Source organism: Pseudorca crassidens, chromosome 12, assembly GCF_039906515.1.
Source record: "Pseudorca crassidens isolate mPseCra1 chromosome 12, mPseCra1.hap1, whole genome shotgun sequence".
NCBI lineage: Eukaryota > Metazoa > Chordata > Mammalia > Artiodactyla > Delphinidae > Pseudorca > Pseudorca crassidens.
Genome location: NC_090307.1, coordinates 41,758,866 through 41,775,653, shown reverse-complemented (window position 1 = coordinate 41,775,653; position 16,788 = coordinate 41,758,866). Strand labels below are relative to the sequence as shown.

Below are 16,788 nucleotides of genomic sequence, written 5' to 3'. Positions count from 1 at the left end.
CAATATTAAAATGGCTACACAAAAATGCACAGATTTTGATAAGTTTTTTTTTTTAATGCATGACATATGACAGCTGTCACAATACAGTCTAACAAAAATGTTTCAAATGGGGCTTCCCTGGTGGCGCAGTGGTTGAGAGTCCGCCTGCCAATGCAGGGGACACGGGTTCGTGCCCCGGTCTGGGAAGATCCCACGTGCCGCGGAGCGGCTGGGCCCGTGAGCCATGGCTGCTGAGCCTGCGCGTCCAGAGCCTGTGCTCCGCAATGGGAGAGGCCACAACAGTGAGAGGCCCGAGTACCACAAAAAAAAAAAAAAAAAAAAAAAATGTTTCAAATGAAGTTAAAGACAACTAAGCACTACTAGAGCCATCGTATGGGAAAAACCAAACAAACTTTTTGGCCAACCCAATACTAGAAGGGAGTGAGATGGCAGAGACTGGTTGTGAGGCCGTTGGGAAGGTTTGGAGAAGTTCTTGGGGCCTACACTAAAATGACACTGGAGATGGAGAGGAAATAAAATATATGAGAAGTTTGTAAATAGTGGCGTTTACATAGCATGGGGAGTCACTGAATGTAGGTAATAATGGAAAGTGAAAAGTCTAAGATGACTCTTAGGTCTTCCTCTTTGGATGAATTGATACGAGGTGGGGCCCCCAGAGGTGGAGTGGCTTTGGTGAGAAGGCAGAAGGATGAGTTACGTTTGGAGCATTTAACATTGGGGTGTTGGGAGGGATGTTCTGCAGCAGAGGGTGGCTGGGGTAGAGCATGTGGGCAGCAGTGTGGGCTCCAGCAGTGTGTGGATGTTGGAAGAGACAGGCCAGTGTTGGAGAGGATCATGAAGGGTCAGCAAAGGGAAATAAGGCTTCTGGAAGTCAGAGTAGGGGGAGAAGCCAGAGGGAGTGGGGTCATGGAAATCCAGGAGTGATGTTTGTTCAGAGATTTTACCTGAGATGAAGAAGTGGTTCTGATGTGTTTCCCAGCAGGGGGTTTCTTGTGACCCTAGCAAGTGCCATTTCAGTGCCAGTGGATTTGATATTACTGATGTGTAGCTTATCCTTTTGGGAAGCTTCCACACAAAGAGATAGTACAGTAGTTTAAAAGAAAGGAATGGAGCCAAAGTTGGTTTTCTATGAATGTATGTATTTTTTATGTATGTTGAGGGAGAGGTTTAAGATATAAAGTAATGAAGTAATACTTGAAAGAGCCAATTCTCAGCAGATGAGACAGTGTGGTGTCAACCATAAGAAAAGGATTATCCTTGAAGAGGATTCTAAGGTTAATACAGTTTTGGAAAACCACTAGTAGCATGAGCATCAAGGAAAAGGAGTAGCTTTTATACAAAGTACAGAAGTACAAAGTAAAGGAGAAATGGTGTGAAAGTAACAATGTGGAGCTATGAGAGAGCGTCGTTACCTCCTGGGAGACAGAGAATGAAAGTTGTTGAGGGTTGTGAGGTTAATGGGCTCTGGGGAAGAGCTGGATTTAAGTCTGGTAGATGGGGCCCCTGTTGAGACAAGACGTATTGATAGAAGCTTTATAATGGCCTGGGGGCATCAGGGTGTTGTGTGGGACAGACTGAGAAGGCCGTGAGCAGTGGAAGAATGAGAGAAGCACTGAGCAGTAAGCCAAGAGGTGAGTTAATAGCTGAAGGGAGAGACTTGGAGAGGCCAGCGGTTCCAGATGGGGCCCTAGAGCATCCATTTTTTCAAACTGTGTTCCACGTAGCCTTAAGGCATTGAAGGGAAAGAGTGAGGAAATGATTTAGGGAAGGGGGACAATTGATGCTAAGCAAGAACAGTTTGAAAAATCTGCTCTGATGTGAAGTTTCAGTGCAGTGGGCGCTGAGAGGTCTCGAGTAGCATCAGAGGCCTAAGGTTGTTAAGGCTCTCAACATAAGGCTGCTGAGGAATTGTGGTGCCACTGAACAGATCTTTCACTAAAATTGTTGGGAGAGGGTTGATAGGTGATGGCATCAAGGATGTGGACCTTCTTAGTGGAATTAGCAAGTACAGTCAGTGACCTAGAGGAATGTAGGTCTCTTTTGATAGAACACATAAGGTCTCCAGGATATTCGTTTTCTATGGCATTTGAAAAACCAAATCAAAACAAAAAAGCAAAAAAATAATGAGCAGATAGAACACTCCAGAGCAGTTGTCTCAGTATTGTAAGGACCTCATTTCTGAACTTCTTTGAACTGCTTTACAGTGCCAATTTGGTGAAATTTACCAAATTCTGTTCTTATACTATTGTGTACAAAAAGGTGTCTTATTTTTAAGCAGAATGGATTCGTTATCCTTATGATAATGCTTATAAGATTATCGTTGATATATTTAGTTTTCTAGGATTCTTACATTTACTTGTTACTTGCCTGCGTCAGGTAACAACAGGCCAGTCTTTGGTGTTTCAGAGGGTTGGTTTTGTTTTGTTTTATTTTATTTTCCTGAGCATTCTCTCTCATAGTTTTATTCTTGTATTTTATACCCCAGACTATCTGAGAATAGCAAAATTCTTCTGTTGCTGGAGGATTAGATTAGATTCCCTTTGAAAAAACACGGTTAGTGTGGGTTATGTCTTGGGAATATTTTTGCAACTCTTCTGCTTTTTAGAATTAACTCATTCATTCAATTTATGGATTTGGATGTTGCATAGACTATTCAATATTTTTACAGATGCAATTTCAAGTAGGAATTAATCCTTTCTGCCAGCACTGTACTTGATTTTCAGATTATTAAAATGTTGATTATTCAAGTTTTCATGTACTTCTGCTAGAATTATTTCAGTTGTCAAAGAGTAGGAAAAGTTTGAGAACATATTTTATAGAAGAAACTTCTGATGATTAAAAACTTAAAAATATTGTTAGTAAAGGCTTTCAGAAACTCTTTATTACAGACTTTTAGTGTGCTTAGAGTTTTATCTGAACACATTACAAATGAATATAAAATTGGAATGAGGGTTGAAACTGACAGGTGTTGAGGTAGCAGAGAGTTATCAATGAATTTTGTTATATGCAATAATATTTTGATGTTAAAAAAATCAGGTAATTTGCTTTGTTTATAGAATACATATTATATACACTAAGAAAGCAAAAACATTTCAGTTATCATTGTAAGCCACATGCCAATTTCAGAGATGTTAAAATATGGGAAAAAATATTTTGGAATAAGTGAAATATAGTGCATAAAAATAGTAAAGATAGTTGTATAATAAGGTAAGAAAATTGTTTGGGAGAAATGATTTTAGCCTTTTATCTTCCCCATCTTCCCCAAATGGGTATCATGTAACTTTATACCTCCTTATTCCACTTCCATGAGAAAAATACAAACTAGAAATTTGTAAGATTTATTAAAACACATTCATAGGTATGTCATGTGGTTTGTATATGTGAATTTTATTTGGCGGCATTCAGAGTGAACCTGTAGTTTTTTCGAAAATTAAATTTTCTAAAACATGAAACTTCTGTACATTGTCATGTAAATGAAGTTTAAAGTGCATAATAAAATGTTCTCACATAATACTTTGGAATAACACCTTAGTCACCCCCTTGTCAAAGTTGATTTGATTTTTAGAAATGATCTGCCTATAAAATTTTATGGCAATGAAAGTTTGTTTTTCAGTTCGGGAAATGATAATATCCAAACCCATTTCATTTGCTTTCAAGCAAGTTTCACTGAACTCTTTTTTAATTTACATGAAAGACTGGTAAGTAGAATACAAGGAAAGTTAATGCTTACTATCTTCTTTGTTAGTTGCTTTTTAGTACTGCAAGTGTATTAGTAGTAAAAATATTCACTAGCTAGTTGCATTTTATCCTGGCATCTTTGCCAAAGAAAATTAGTTTACTGGTTGGTGTAATTCTTCAGGATATTATAATTTCTAAATTAGAGTATTGTGGTGGATTCTGTAAGTCATGCAGTAGTCATATAACTTTTGATTAATGGCCATTTTAAATGCGGCTCTGAGATCTCATGTGTATCAGTAGGTTAAAGTATATAATGTGGGTATTATACCAGATATTTAGATTATTAGTAAGTACCAGGTGACCAAATTTGTAAAATATTGCAGCCAGGAGAATTTTATATGTCGTACAGTTTTGCCTAATTCTTTAAGACCTCAAGGCTAGAGTTTTACTTCACTGTGATGGGGCAGGATTTTAACTTTCTGGTCATAACAGTCTCTCAGGCTGTAAGCAATCAAGTTTATACTTACTGGTTCTTACAGTAATAATTTCTTGAGTGCTCCTTCATGCTCCCCCAATCCTCATGGAAAATTTCCAAACATAAACAAAAGTAGAGAAAAATAGAAAATTGATCTCCCATATACCCATCATCTGGCTTCGACAGTTATCAACTCAAAGCTAGTCTTGTGGCATAGATACATGGATACCTCTTTCTTTTTGTCCTCCCCACCCCCCATTTTTGGTTGTGTTGAAGAAGAAGAAATTGCTTTCTTTGTTTTCTCCAGTTTCCCACAGTCAGGATTTGCATCCCTTTAATGTTTTTTTTTTATCATTTCCTCTGTCCCCTATATTTCCTGTGAATTGGTAAGTAAGTCCAGAGGCTTGATCAGATTCAGGATCTACCCCACCCTGCCCCCAGCAAAAATATGTTATAGATGGTGTTATGTATAACTTAATATTCAATTAAAAAACTGAGTAGTGTGAAAATGTTTCCATTTTAACTTTTCTTTAAAGCATCATCTTATGCTAAAATAGGGCACAGGTAACTGAAGGATATTTATAATCAGGGCCACTAGATGTCTCCCACCTACTCTTCAGGTTATCTGTGCCATGCAGATAAAATAACTGTTACCTCTAGAACTGCACTGCTTCATACTGACCCCTGAATGTCCCAACCCCCAAATCTGTTAATTACTCTTTATTTTCAGAGACAGGTAAGTAAGAATTGACTCTGAGAGTTTTATAATTTATGATTTTTAAAGTTTTAAAAGCTTATATAGGCATTATACTTCTGTACTTACAGTTTTTATTACACTTGGCATTGAAAATTTTTGTCACTGAGAATTTTTTAATTCTTATATTTAAAGAGCTTACTTGACAAAAATTAGCCGGGATTTGTTTTTAAAAATTGTATTATAGGGCTTCCCTGGTGGCACAGTGGTTGAGAGTCCACCTGCCGATGCAGGGGACATGGGTTCGTGCCCCAGTCCGGGAAGATCCCACATGCCACGGAGCGGCTGGGCCCGTGAGCCATGGCTGCTGAGCCTGCGCGTCTGGAGCCTGTGCTCCACAACGGGAGAGGCCACAACAGAGGCCTGCGTAAAGCAAAAAAAAAACCCGAAAACATTGTATTATAAGAGTTTCCTATAATTTATTTCTTAATATTTTAACTTCCTTCCTGGAATCACAGTTCATTGTGAGAATGGGGAAAGTTATTATCCCCCATTTTTTTCCTTGATAGTCCTCTAGAATAGATTTTATATTCTAGACAGAGTTTTTGAAGACACAGTGAATAATATTCTGCAGCTCTGGTATTGGTAGGTTGCTTTGTACCCCATCTGAACAGTCGTCCTGTAGGTCAGCTTTACCAACTAGAGCTGTTCTTGGGCAGATGAAGCTAGGCTGAAATGAGCTGGTTTGTCTACTGCCTTGATGTCTTCATTTTTGTCCAGAGACTTTCGGGGATGCCTAAAAAACAAACTGTAGGAGAATAAAACTTTCAGCTTTAAAAATAAACAGGTAATGTACAAAACAGATATTTTCATCCCATTCTTATCCTTACCTCATTTTCTACCCATCCCTCTTAGATGGGAAGTTTAACAATTTTTTTTTAATTTAATATATTCTAGAACATATTTTTCTTGGAACACTTTTCAGCATCTCAAAAGCATATAGCAAGGAACAAGGTTTGGGAATTGCTGATCAGGAATATTATTCTTTTTACTAATATAGCCGGTCCTCCATATCCGTGGGTTATACAGAGGCCTGACCGTACCACACCTTTTTATATAAGGGACTTGTGCATCTGTGGATTTTGGTATCTGCAGGGCAGGGTGAGGGTGGTGTCTTGGAACCAGTCCCCCATGGATACTGAGGGACAACTGTATATTACGAGATAACATTACTTCTGATTAGAATTATATTTCTTTTTTTCATTAATAAGGTTATTTACTAGATATATTTCAAATATATAATCTACATATATGGAATACATAATTTTAACACATTCCACTTAGCATTTTTAAAAATGAAGCATTTTTCTAGCCCACAAAGGAAATGTTAATACCTTTCAAAAGGTAGGAAGTTTAAGCCACATGAGGGTAGAGAACATGTAATGTCTTGTCTGCACTGATCTCAGTGTCTGGCACAGTGGCTGCTATGATGTAGGTGCTCATTAAATGTTTATTGTTGGAAGGCTGTATTTTCTCACAAGTGCAATAAAATAAAAAAGTTTACAATGAATGTTTGAACAAATAAAAAGCTCAAAGCATAAAAGAAAGTCAAAATAAAAGAAATTCTCAAGAATTATATTTCTTGATGCTCCACCTTGCATAATGCTTATTATAATGTCTACTATTGTCAATTCTAGGATTTCATTTTGACTTATTTTGAATAACACTTTTACTCACATATTAATTTAGCATATGGTTATAAAATGCCTGTAAAACAATGCTAAACTCCACAGAAGGTACATGAATGAACAAAAAACTCCAGCTAAAAAAGAGATCATAATCTAGTTAGGGGAGGGTGTCATAGGCAGGTTTAGCGATCATAATAAGAGAGAACTATTGATTAGAGACATAGAGCCCTGGATGTATGTAGTAGTCAAGAGTAGTAAATTGTCACTCTAGAGAGATGCAGAAAAGCTGCAGGAGAGAAGCTGTTTTAGCTGGGCCTTGAAGGACAAGTGTGAGTTTGGTATTGCAGAGGTAGAGGTAGGAAGGAGAAGACAAGGGAGGGGCCAGTGTGAGCAAAGGCATCAACGCAAGAAGACATGAGGCACATGGAGGAAAGTAGTGGGTGCTGTTGGACTGGAGGATGAGGATCCGGGGGGTGGGAGGTGGAGACCCCAGCAAGTGGTGGGTTTGGGAAGTTAGATTAAATTTCCTATTAAAGAGATTGGCCTCTAGGAGACCATGAGAATAACACAATGAAGGCTATGCTTTAGGGAGATTAATGTGGTAACGATATCCGAGATGGGAGTGCCAAGGCCATGAAGTGATTCAGGTGAGTGGTGCAAAGTGAGGAGGTCTTGAGTCAGGACGAGGTGTGGAAGCGGAGGAAAAGGCGGCCCCTAGGCCGTGTCTCAGACTGGGAGAGGATGGGCTCAGAAATGGCTCTGGTTGTTGAGGACATAGTTTAAACTCAAATGTTATTAAACAGAAACATGAATCAATTGTTATACAATTAATGTTAGTTAAGTTTCCTCCTTATTCTTAGTTCTAGAGCCAGTACAAAAGCCTCATGAAGGTCCTGGAGAAATGGGGAAACCAGTCGTCATTCCTAAAGAGGATCAAGAAAAGATGAAAGAGATGTTTAAAATCAATCAGTTCAATTTAATGGCAAGTGAGATGATTGCACTCAACAGATCTTTACCAGATGTTAGGTTAGAAGGGTAAGTACCTAGTGTGGTCCTAATAGTATTTAATATGAATGAAAAGTATGTTATGAATTCCCAATAAATTGCACTTTAGTGTTGACTCTTCTTAAAGTGATTGTTACATCACTAAGTTACTACTTACCCCCCCACTTAAATAATTAAATGCTGATAAAATAATACCTCAAGTTCTAGTGATCATTGGGACTATATATTTCAGGCTTTGGAAGATAATTTTTTATCTTGATAGATTAGTAGGGATTTTAAACTTCATTAACAAAACATTTATATAGTTAATTTTTTAATTTGAATTCTATTTTATTTTTTTTATACAGCAGGTTCTTATTAGTTATCTGTTTTATACATATTAGTGTATACATGTCAGTCGCAATCTCCCAGTTCATCCCACCCACCCACCCCCGCCACTTTCCCCCCTTGGTGTATATAATTAATTTTTTACAAGATTCTTTTAAGTTGTGTGTAACTTAAAACGGTGAAGTATACAGTCATAAGCATACAGATTACTGAATTTTTACATATGTATGTACCTGTCTAACCATCATCCAAATCAACTTATAGAACATTTCCATCACCCCTGAAAGATCTCTTGTGTTCCTTTCCAGTCAGTACTCCCACCCCCAGGGGCAGCCATTGTTTTGATCTCTAAACATAGATTAGCTTTGTCTTTCTTTGAACTGTTTATAAATGGACCCATGCTGTTTATATTCTTTGGTGTCTCTGAGATCCATATTGTTGCATGTGTCAGAAACTTATTCTTGTCCATTGCAGTGTTGTGGTTTGTTATGTGAATATACCATAGTTTATTTACATGTTGATAGATATTTGTGTTGTTTCCACTTATTGACTATTGTGAATAAAGGCTATGGTGACATTTCTGTGCACATTTTAGGAAGACTTAAGCTCTCATTTCTATTTGGTGTACGTATTGGGGAAAGAAATAGGGTGTACACTTAAGTAGCTTTAGCACGTGCTGCCAAACATTTTTCCAAGATGGTTGTAGCAACTTACACTCCTACCAGCAATATAAGGCCCAGTTGTGCCATACGAAGAAGGTAATACAAGGTATCTGGACTAGAGGACAACAGGCCCAGTTAAAAGCAAGGGAACTGTACAGAGAAAGGTAGATCAAGTGAACATATACATTCTAGCTGTTGAGACCCCCTAGCCACCTTGCTTTCTGGGGCTCCCATTAATGCCAGCAGCCAGGCTTTATCCCTCCAGGCAGGAGATTGGAAGATCTTTATCAGCAGAATTGGACTAGCCCTAGAGAAAAGCAAAACAACTGCAAACACTGACATCAGAGATTCTCCAACTTAATAGCATAGCCTGATCACTCCAGTGGAGTATACTCATAGTCAGTAAGCCTCACTTAAATATTCAGAGCTTATATTCAGTTTTTTGGCCTTCCATTTTTAGTAGTAGATGACCAAGGAATACTAGACATCACAGGAAACCCTCAAACATGTAAAGTATAATTCAAAACTTTAAGCAACTTGGAGGAAGCAAAGCCTGACTATTCAGGGGGAAGAAAACTTAAAAAGAAATAATTAGTAATCCCAATGAAATAAGAAAACATATTACAACCATAAAACAAGAATAGGATACCATTCAAAAGATAGACTGAGAGGGCTTCCCTGGTGGCACAGTGGTTGAGAGTCTGCCTGCCGATGCAGGGGACACGGGTTCGTGCCCCGGTCCGGGAAGATCCCACATGCCGCGGAGCGCCTGGGCCTGTGAGCCATGGCCGCTGAGCCTGCGCGTCCAGAGCCTGTGCTCCGCAACGGGAGAGGCCACAGCAGTGAGAGGCCCGCGTACCGCAAAAAAAAAAAAAAAAAAGACTGAGAGAACCAAAAAGAGCTTTTGGGAATTAAAACAAAACAAAACTCAATAGCAGGTTGGGAGGAAATCTTCCATAAAAATAGATCAAAGAGATGGACAATAGTAAAAGCTTATGAAATTGAATTGACTATCAATGAGGACCAATATTTGATTAATAGGAGTCTCAAAGAGAACAACAAAAAAGGTGAGGAGAGGGATAGGCAGGTGGGAAGGAGAAAATTTATCCACCAGATTTTTCAGAACTGGACTGCACAGGTTTTGGATTGAAAGACCATTAAGTTTTCAGGACAATAGATGAAAACAGACTGCACCCCCAAGGCATTGTGACTTTCAGAACACTGGCAATCATTCCCTGAAAAAGACCTCTTATAAGTTTCTCTTGAGAAGAGAGCAGATCACAATCAAAGGATTATTTATCAGAATATCTTCAAACTTCTCAGCAGCAACTCTGGAAACAAAGGAGCAAAATTCTAAAGGAAAATAACTTCCAACCTAGAATTCTGTATGCATCCAAATTAACAATAAAGTGCACAGGTTAAATAAGGACATTTTGGGAATGCAAGGTCTCAAAACATTGAACTGCCACCACATATCTTTTCTTGGGAAGTTACTGGCTTGTGCTCCACCAAAAGAGGACTTAAATCAAGGAAAAGGTTGACACAGGATGTAGAAGACGGGAGATCTGATGTGCGAGAGATGGTGGGAATCTCTGGAAGATGGTGTAAGGACAGCCACGGGTGAGAGTTGTGCAGGCAGAGAGGCAGCCAGCCCAGGTGGGAGCAGCTCATAAAATGCTCACCAGGAGAGACTTCAAGGAGATGTTGAAGTCATACCTGATAAGGCTGGATGTCTTGGAGGGATTTAGACAATTGATGGAGAATTTGGGATTGAATTAGTAATAAGTACATAGAAAACCATCGCAAGAAAAAAATTAAACAATCATTAAATCCAGGGAAAATTTTTTAAAGTCGTTCAGAGAAGGCAAAGGTAATCATAGTTTATTACATGGCACAGCTATGAATAAGTCATAATAAGGTAACCATTGAATATTGTGCATGTAAAAATTAAACTGAGGGGGTATAGAGTATTCATCCAGCAAATTGGTTAAGTGGACATCAGTCAAGAGAAGCTTCATTGTAAACTTAGATTTTCACAAACTGTGTACTTTCCTGAGTAATTTAAGAATTATTGAAGAAAGCTAGACTCCTCAGGGAAGTCTCAGTTAAATTCAGTGATGTCTCCATTAAAAAGAACCTTAACTATTATTGTTTATAGTAGAGTTGTTTTTGCGCTTTTAATAATTCCGCTAAATACATCACCACTCTCAACACATTTTATTGTTTATTTTTTAAAATCTTTTACATGGTTCTTGAAGATACTTTTACTAATGAGTAGCTTATAAGTATATTAAATATATTATAAACACTAGTTTTTGCACAGTGAACAACTTCATGATATAAAGATCAGTGTTTAAATGGTGTGATACGTGTGCTTGTGCACCAAATTTTGGGCTTGATGAGGACTTCTCAGACTTGAAAAAATCCTGCTTTGTGCTGGATTGCTAGTCCAGCTGCTAATACGCAGTCCTTCTGGCCAGCCATTGGGTCTCTGGGATAGGGCTGCTTCATGGGGTGGCACAAAGTCACTACTACCACTGAATAGCCATTTTTTGCCTTCTTGTTCCATTTCTGTGCTTTTATACTTTTTTTAAAAAAGTTTTGAAAAACTTTTTATTATGGAAATTTTCAAATATATACAAAAATAGAGATAATAGTCTGAACCCTAATGTATGCATCACCTTGCTTCAACAGTTCCTAAAAGTTCTCTTTTATACCCTCTAAGATGTCCTGCAACAATCTCCTTCTGGTATTTACACTTATGTGTGGTCTCTTCCTATGTTGTGCTAGGGTTGGTCTGTATGGCCAGCAGTACAAGTGATGGAGTGTCATTTTCAGGACTGGGTTATAAAATACACTGTGGTTTCCAATTTGGTCTTTTATTCTCACTTGGATCATTGACCCTGGGGTAAGCCAGCTGACATGATAGGAATGGCCCTGTGGAGAAGCCCACATGGTTTGTGGATTTTGGGGATCAACCAGGTGAGTGAGATTAGAAGCAGGTTTCCCAACCTCAGGCAAAGACCTAACCATTTGCAAATATTACAATATTTGTCTCTGAAAGATAGGACTCATAGAACAAAAAAAAAGGAAAGGGAAAAATCATGATACCATTTTTCATACCTAAAAAAAGTCTTAACAGTGATTCCTTGATAACATGAAATATCCAGTTAAATTTCCCTAGTTATGTCATATATTTTCCTTTTTTAAGAGTGTTTGTATCGGGATGCAGATAAGGTGCACACATTGCAACAGGTAGGTATCTATCTCAAGTGTCTCTTAGTCTGTAGGTTCCGTCTTCTTTTTTCCCTTACAGTTTATTATTTGAATACGAGGTAGAGCGTCTTATATCTTTCCTGACTCTGCATTTTGCTGATTGCTGGTGCCATTGATTGTGTTCTTCTGTTTCCTCTCTTCCCTGTAGATTGGTAGGTTAAAGGCGTTTTGTACCAATATCCTTGAAGTCAAGTAAGTTGTGACCTATTAGACAGGCCTATTATATGTCCCATCAGTCTGTTTTCTATCATTGAAACTCCTATTAGCCAGGCATTGGACTGCTTGCATTGATTCTCTTAGTCCCTTTTATTTTTATCTTTTCTCATGTTTCTGTTCTACTTCCAGGGAGAAATGCTAGGCTACCTTTCAGCTATTCTTTTGAATTTTTTATTTGTTAAATTTTTAATTACTAAGTCGTTGCTGTTGTTTTCTGAATTAAAGATACAGACACAAAACCCTGCAACTTAACTTTTTTATTCACAGAAATATTTGTGAGATGTTTAGTATGTAACATTTTAATCTTTCTAGTTTTTAAAGTAATTTTAACTTTGGTTTACAAAATTATCAGTCCCATGAGGCAGGCTGCTGTTAAGTGGCTCAGAGAGATTGCTGTAGCCCAGAACAATTGAATCAGGTTTGAATCCAGGTCTTCTGACATTTAATCCCCTTCTTTCTCTGCCTAATTGCTAAAGGTTATTTTTTTCTCATTTTCTTAACTATTACTTTTAATGTTAGATGAAATTCTGGAAACAGATTAAAATCATGTATTTAGTAGAATTCTGCTTATTTTCTCATGTTAGATAAGCTTCTCTAGATGATTTGGATAAACTTCTGGGAGTTGCTCTGCTTATAATTTTTAAGACTTAACGGTTTTATAATCTTTTAGGTGTTTTCAGTAACGTTGTTATAATTCTATAAATAGTAATTGGTAGTTCTAAGGCTAATATGTATTTTGTTTCCGTTAAATACAATTTTGAAAACAATATTCTAACATAAATTTTACTCTTTGTATCTGTATTTATCCTCTTATAGTATGATTTCTACCTGCTTCATGAAATGTAAATTTGTTATACAAGTTTAGTGAGTTCCCTGATTTTTTGTTTTATCTGTTGCCTCAAAGACACACGTGATAATTAGCAGTTTAAAAATATGCCTTAAAATATTTATCTTGAAGTATTTTTTCTTTTGTGGTTTTTTTTTTTGGCTGCTTCGGTTGCTGTGGGTGGGCTTTCTTTAGTTGTGGCTAGCGGGGGCTACTCTTCATCGTGGTGCGCGGCCTTCTCATTGCGGTGGCTTCTCTTGTTGCGGAGCATGGGCTCTAAGCGCGCGGGCTCAGTAGTTGTGGCTCGCGGGCTCTAGAGCGCAGGCTCCGTAGTTGTGGCGCATGGGCTTAGTTGCTCTGCGGCATGTGGGATCTTCCCAGACCGGGGATCGAACCCATGTCCCCTGCATTGGCAGGCGGATTCTTAACTACTGCGCCACCAGGGAAGCCCTCTTTTGCATTTTCCATCTTTCACTAGTGATCTCTCAGAAATTTTATTCTTCGGAAAACGTAGCTTTCTCTTTCCTTATTTCAGCTATTAATTTTTTTGAATGAAATAGTCTAAACATTCAGAAAGCTATAGGAGATAACAAAGTTTTGTATCAAACACTAACTTTATTGAATTTTAACAAGTTGCCGTATTCTCTTCATATTTTGTTTTTAAAATAAAGCTTTACAGCTACTGTTGAAACCATTTGTGTACCCCTCCCCAGTTGTATTCCATTCCTCTCTAACCATAGGTCTGATTTTTTGCATTTATCATTACTCTGCATGTTTATCTATCTATTATCTATCTACCTAAATAATATATAGTTTCATATTTTTAACAACAAATTCTAGCATAGCATATGCACATATTCTTCTGCAACTTTAAAATTGTTCAAGCATTGATTTTGAAATTTGGCCATATCATTACATGTAGTACTAGGTCATTCATTTTAACTGCTTTGTAGAAGTCCATTGTGGGAATATACACCATAATTTATCTATTTTGCTTTTGGTTAGATGTATATACTTTACAGTTACAGAATGTCTATAAATATCCTGTTTAAACAAGCATGTATTCTCTTGTACAGATGCAACAGTTTTCTGTGGAACAGTGCTTTCCAAATTGTAGGTCATGACCCCTTAGTCATTAATGGATCATGAGATCAATTTAGAAGACCTTAGGCCTGAAGTTTTTTTTTTATGGTATTTCATACACAATGTGAATACCTGTTAGCATTTTAATTAGTGAAATAGAAGATATTGGAGTGTATCTCATGTAATAAAAGTTTTTTTCATTAATCATTGTTTCAGAATGTATGTTTTAGGGTGACTTAAAATGTATTTGTTACCATGTGTTATGGTCAGTTGCACAGAGATGCGAAATAATCGTGTTGAGAGGAATGCACTTTTTAATTTCATTTGATGTTTTTTAAAATTGCTCCCACTGTGGTTTCACCAGTTTACATTTTCAAGCTGCAGTGGATGAGAGATTACATTGCTCTGCATATTCATGCAGAGGATAGTAGTGGCATGAGTGAGATATCATAGTGGCATGGAAGAGGCTGGCACAGGTGAAGTTTTCAAATTCTGATTGTATGTTTAAGATGGAAGCTCTCAGAATGCTGACAGGTTGGATGTGGAGTAAAAGAAAAAAGGAAAAGTTAAGAATTTAGGCCTGATTAGCTATCTGAATTAAAGTGATACTTGCCAAGATGGAAAGGAGAGTAGAAATATGGGAATAGAAATCAAGAATTGTTAGCACATATTTATAAAATCCTGGAGTTCAGGGGAGGGGTTGAAGCTGGAGTCATTAAGGGATAAGAGAATTTAAAGTCACGGGACTGGTTGACAGCCACTGAAGTGGATGAGGTGAAAAAGGGGTTAGGGAGCTAATGTTCCAGCCTTCGAAGATTGAGAACAGGAGGAAGATCTAGCAAGAGGCTGAGGAGAGGTGAGGTAATGTTTCAAGGGGGAAGTGGCCAGCTGTGTTAAATGCTGCTGAGAGGCTAAGTTGAGATCTCTAGACTGACCGACGGTTTCAGTTTGTGGAGAGGCTGTTGGACAGGATTGTTTCTGTGGAGTGATAGGCAATGAAACCGTGGCTTAAAAGAATGGGGAGACTTTCCATTTCTGTAATGGTGGCCTTGGTGATCTGGACCAACTCTCCAGATGAGAACATCTAGAGAGTTAGAAAAATCATCCTCTTGAAAACATCCAGAGGTTAGAAAGCACAGCTTAGGAGGTAGTGAAAAATTACAGAGCCAACATCTGGGAGAAGATGGAAACCCAGAGAAATGAGCATAGAATTTGGAGGCTACTTTTTATCTAGAGGCATCTGCTGAATCCAAAAGGTATATACTGAGAAACTAAATAGTGCTTTTGACAAGAAAGAAAAGATATTGGGAGCAAGAGGGACTTAATGAGGTGCTGGCCGTGTTCTATTTCTTCACCTGAGTCATGATTACATGAGCATGTGCTTGTGATATCTCATTTGCTCTAAATTTATGTTTTTTGCACTCTGTTATGCTTCCCATAAAATCAACTTGAAAAAAGAGTGGGAGAAACAAAGTGGGAGGGAAGCAGTGGAGACAGCAAGTATAGCAGTGCTTTTGAGGTGTAATTGTTGGAAAAAGAGAAATGAGGCAGTTAGCTGGGGAGATTGTGCAATCAGGGGAGACATTTTCTTTTTCTTCTGTAATATGGCATATAGTACAGTATGGTTGTGTGTTGATAGAAATGATCCCATTGAGGGAAAATTTGAGAGGGGAGTGTTATAGCAAGAGCATTCAACTTGAGCAGGTGAGAAGGAATGTAGTTGGCTTCAGACAGGAACAGGGATAATGCAGACATTGTATAATGGGGAAAAAGCACAATGTTTATGATCACAGATGTCTACAGGATGGTCAGTGTGTTGATGGGAGTATGGAAATCCTCATCTGATGGCTTTTTTCAGTGAAATTAGAAACAAGGTTAACACCTGTGAGTGAGGAGGGTAAGAAAGGTATTGGGAATCTCAGGAGATGTGGAACAGTTTGCAGGGGTTAACTAGGACATGTAGTGGGAACACTGGATAGCGCTGAGAGCCTCCTTGAGGTTTGGTTTGTAAGTTGAAAATGAGACCATTCAGCATGCTCATACGTTTTCTTTAGCCATATTCAGCAGCCCTAGTGCAGATGCAGAATCAGCAGAAAGTTGGATTTAGCTATTGGGATATTGCCAAGCGAGTGAGATAGAATAGGGAGATACAAGACAGTGATTATAATAAAGAGTCCTGGAAAACAAGCAGAGGGTCACAGAAAGTAAAAGGATGGAAGGGTCTGGATTTGAGATCCCAATGAAGAAAGCTAAGGATCTGGGATTATTGGAGTAACTGAGTGGGAACAAGCCAGGATGTCAGGGGGGAGGGAGTGGGGATGGGAGGTGGAAGGAGCAATGGTGACCAGAGATTGGGATGCTTAAAATGGAGATTATCGGTAATGATGTGGTCTAAGGGTATAGCATGAAAGTAAGTGGATGAGATATGCTGGAGGAGAGCAGAGCAGAGCAAAGATCTGAGACGCCAAGTGTTGATAAATCGACTGCATGGAAACTAAAATGACTGATAATGTGATGACAAGACTAGTGATGGAATTGGTAGGGAAGGTGACAGATGACTGTACCAAGGATGGGTTGGCAACTTCTGATAGCACCTTCTTTAAAGGACCTGAGGCTTCTTAGGGAAGAGGGAGAAACATAAGTCTTAAAATAGCGATGAGGAACAAGGGAGATACTTGCCCCCACTTCCAGACTCAGTGGTGCAAGGGATGTTGAAGAAAAGCTAGCCTTCTCTTGAAAGACCACTCAGAAGGCAGTATTCTTGGTGATATTTTAATTAGTGTAGAATATGAAGGGAATATTCAGAGAATAGATTGTGAATATTCGGGAACTTTGCTAATGACAGTAACCATGAATTC

At 38.3% G+C, this 16,788-nt stretch overlaps 1 protein-coding gene across 4 annotated transcripts in view; it reads left to right on the top strand.

The window, feature by feature from the left end:
- GALNT1 (polypeptide N-acetylgalactosaminyltransferase 1) overlaps window positions 1-16,788 on the top strand; it is a 125,467-nt gene that overhangs the window by 62,190 nt on the left and 46,489 nt on the right. For all 4 annotated transcript variants that reach the window (XM_067699327.1, XM_067699326.1, XM_067699329.1 and 1 more), the window contains one exon: window positions 7,396-7,570. In XM_067699327.1, the coding sequence (XP_067555428.1) occupies window positions 7,396-7,570 (175 nt within the window). The remainder of the gene's footprint in view (window positions 1-7,395; window positions 7,571-16,788) is intronic.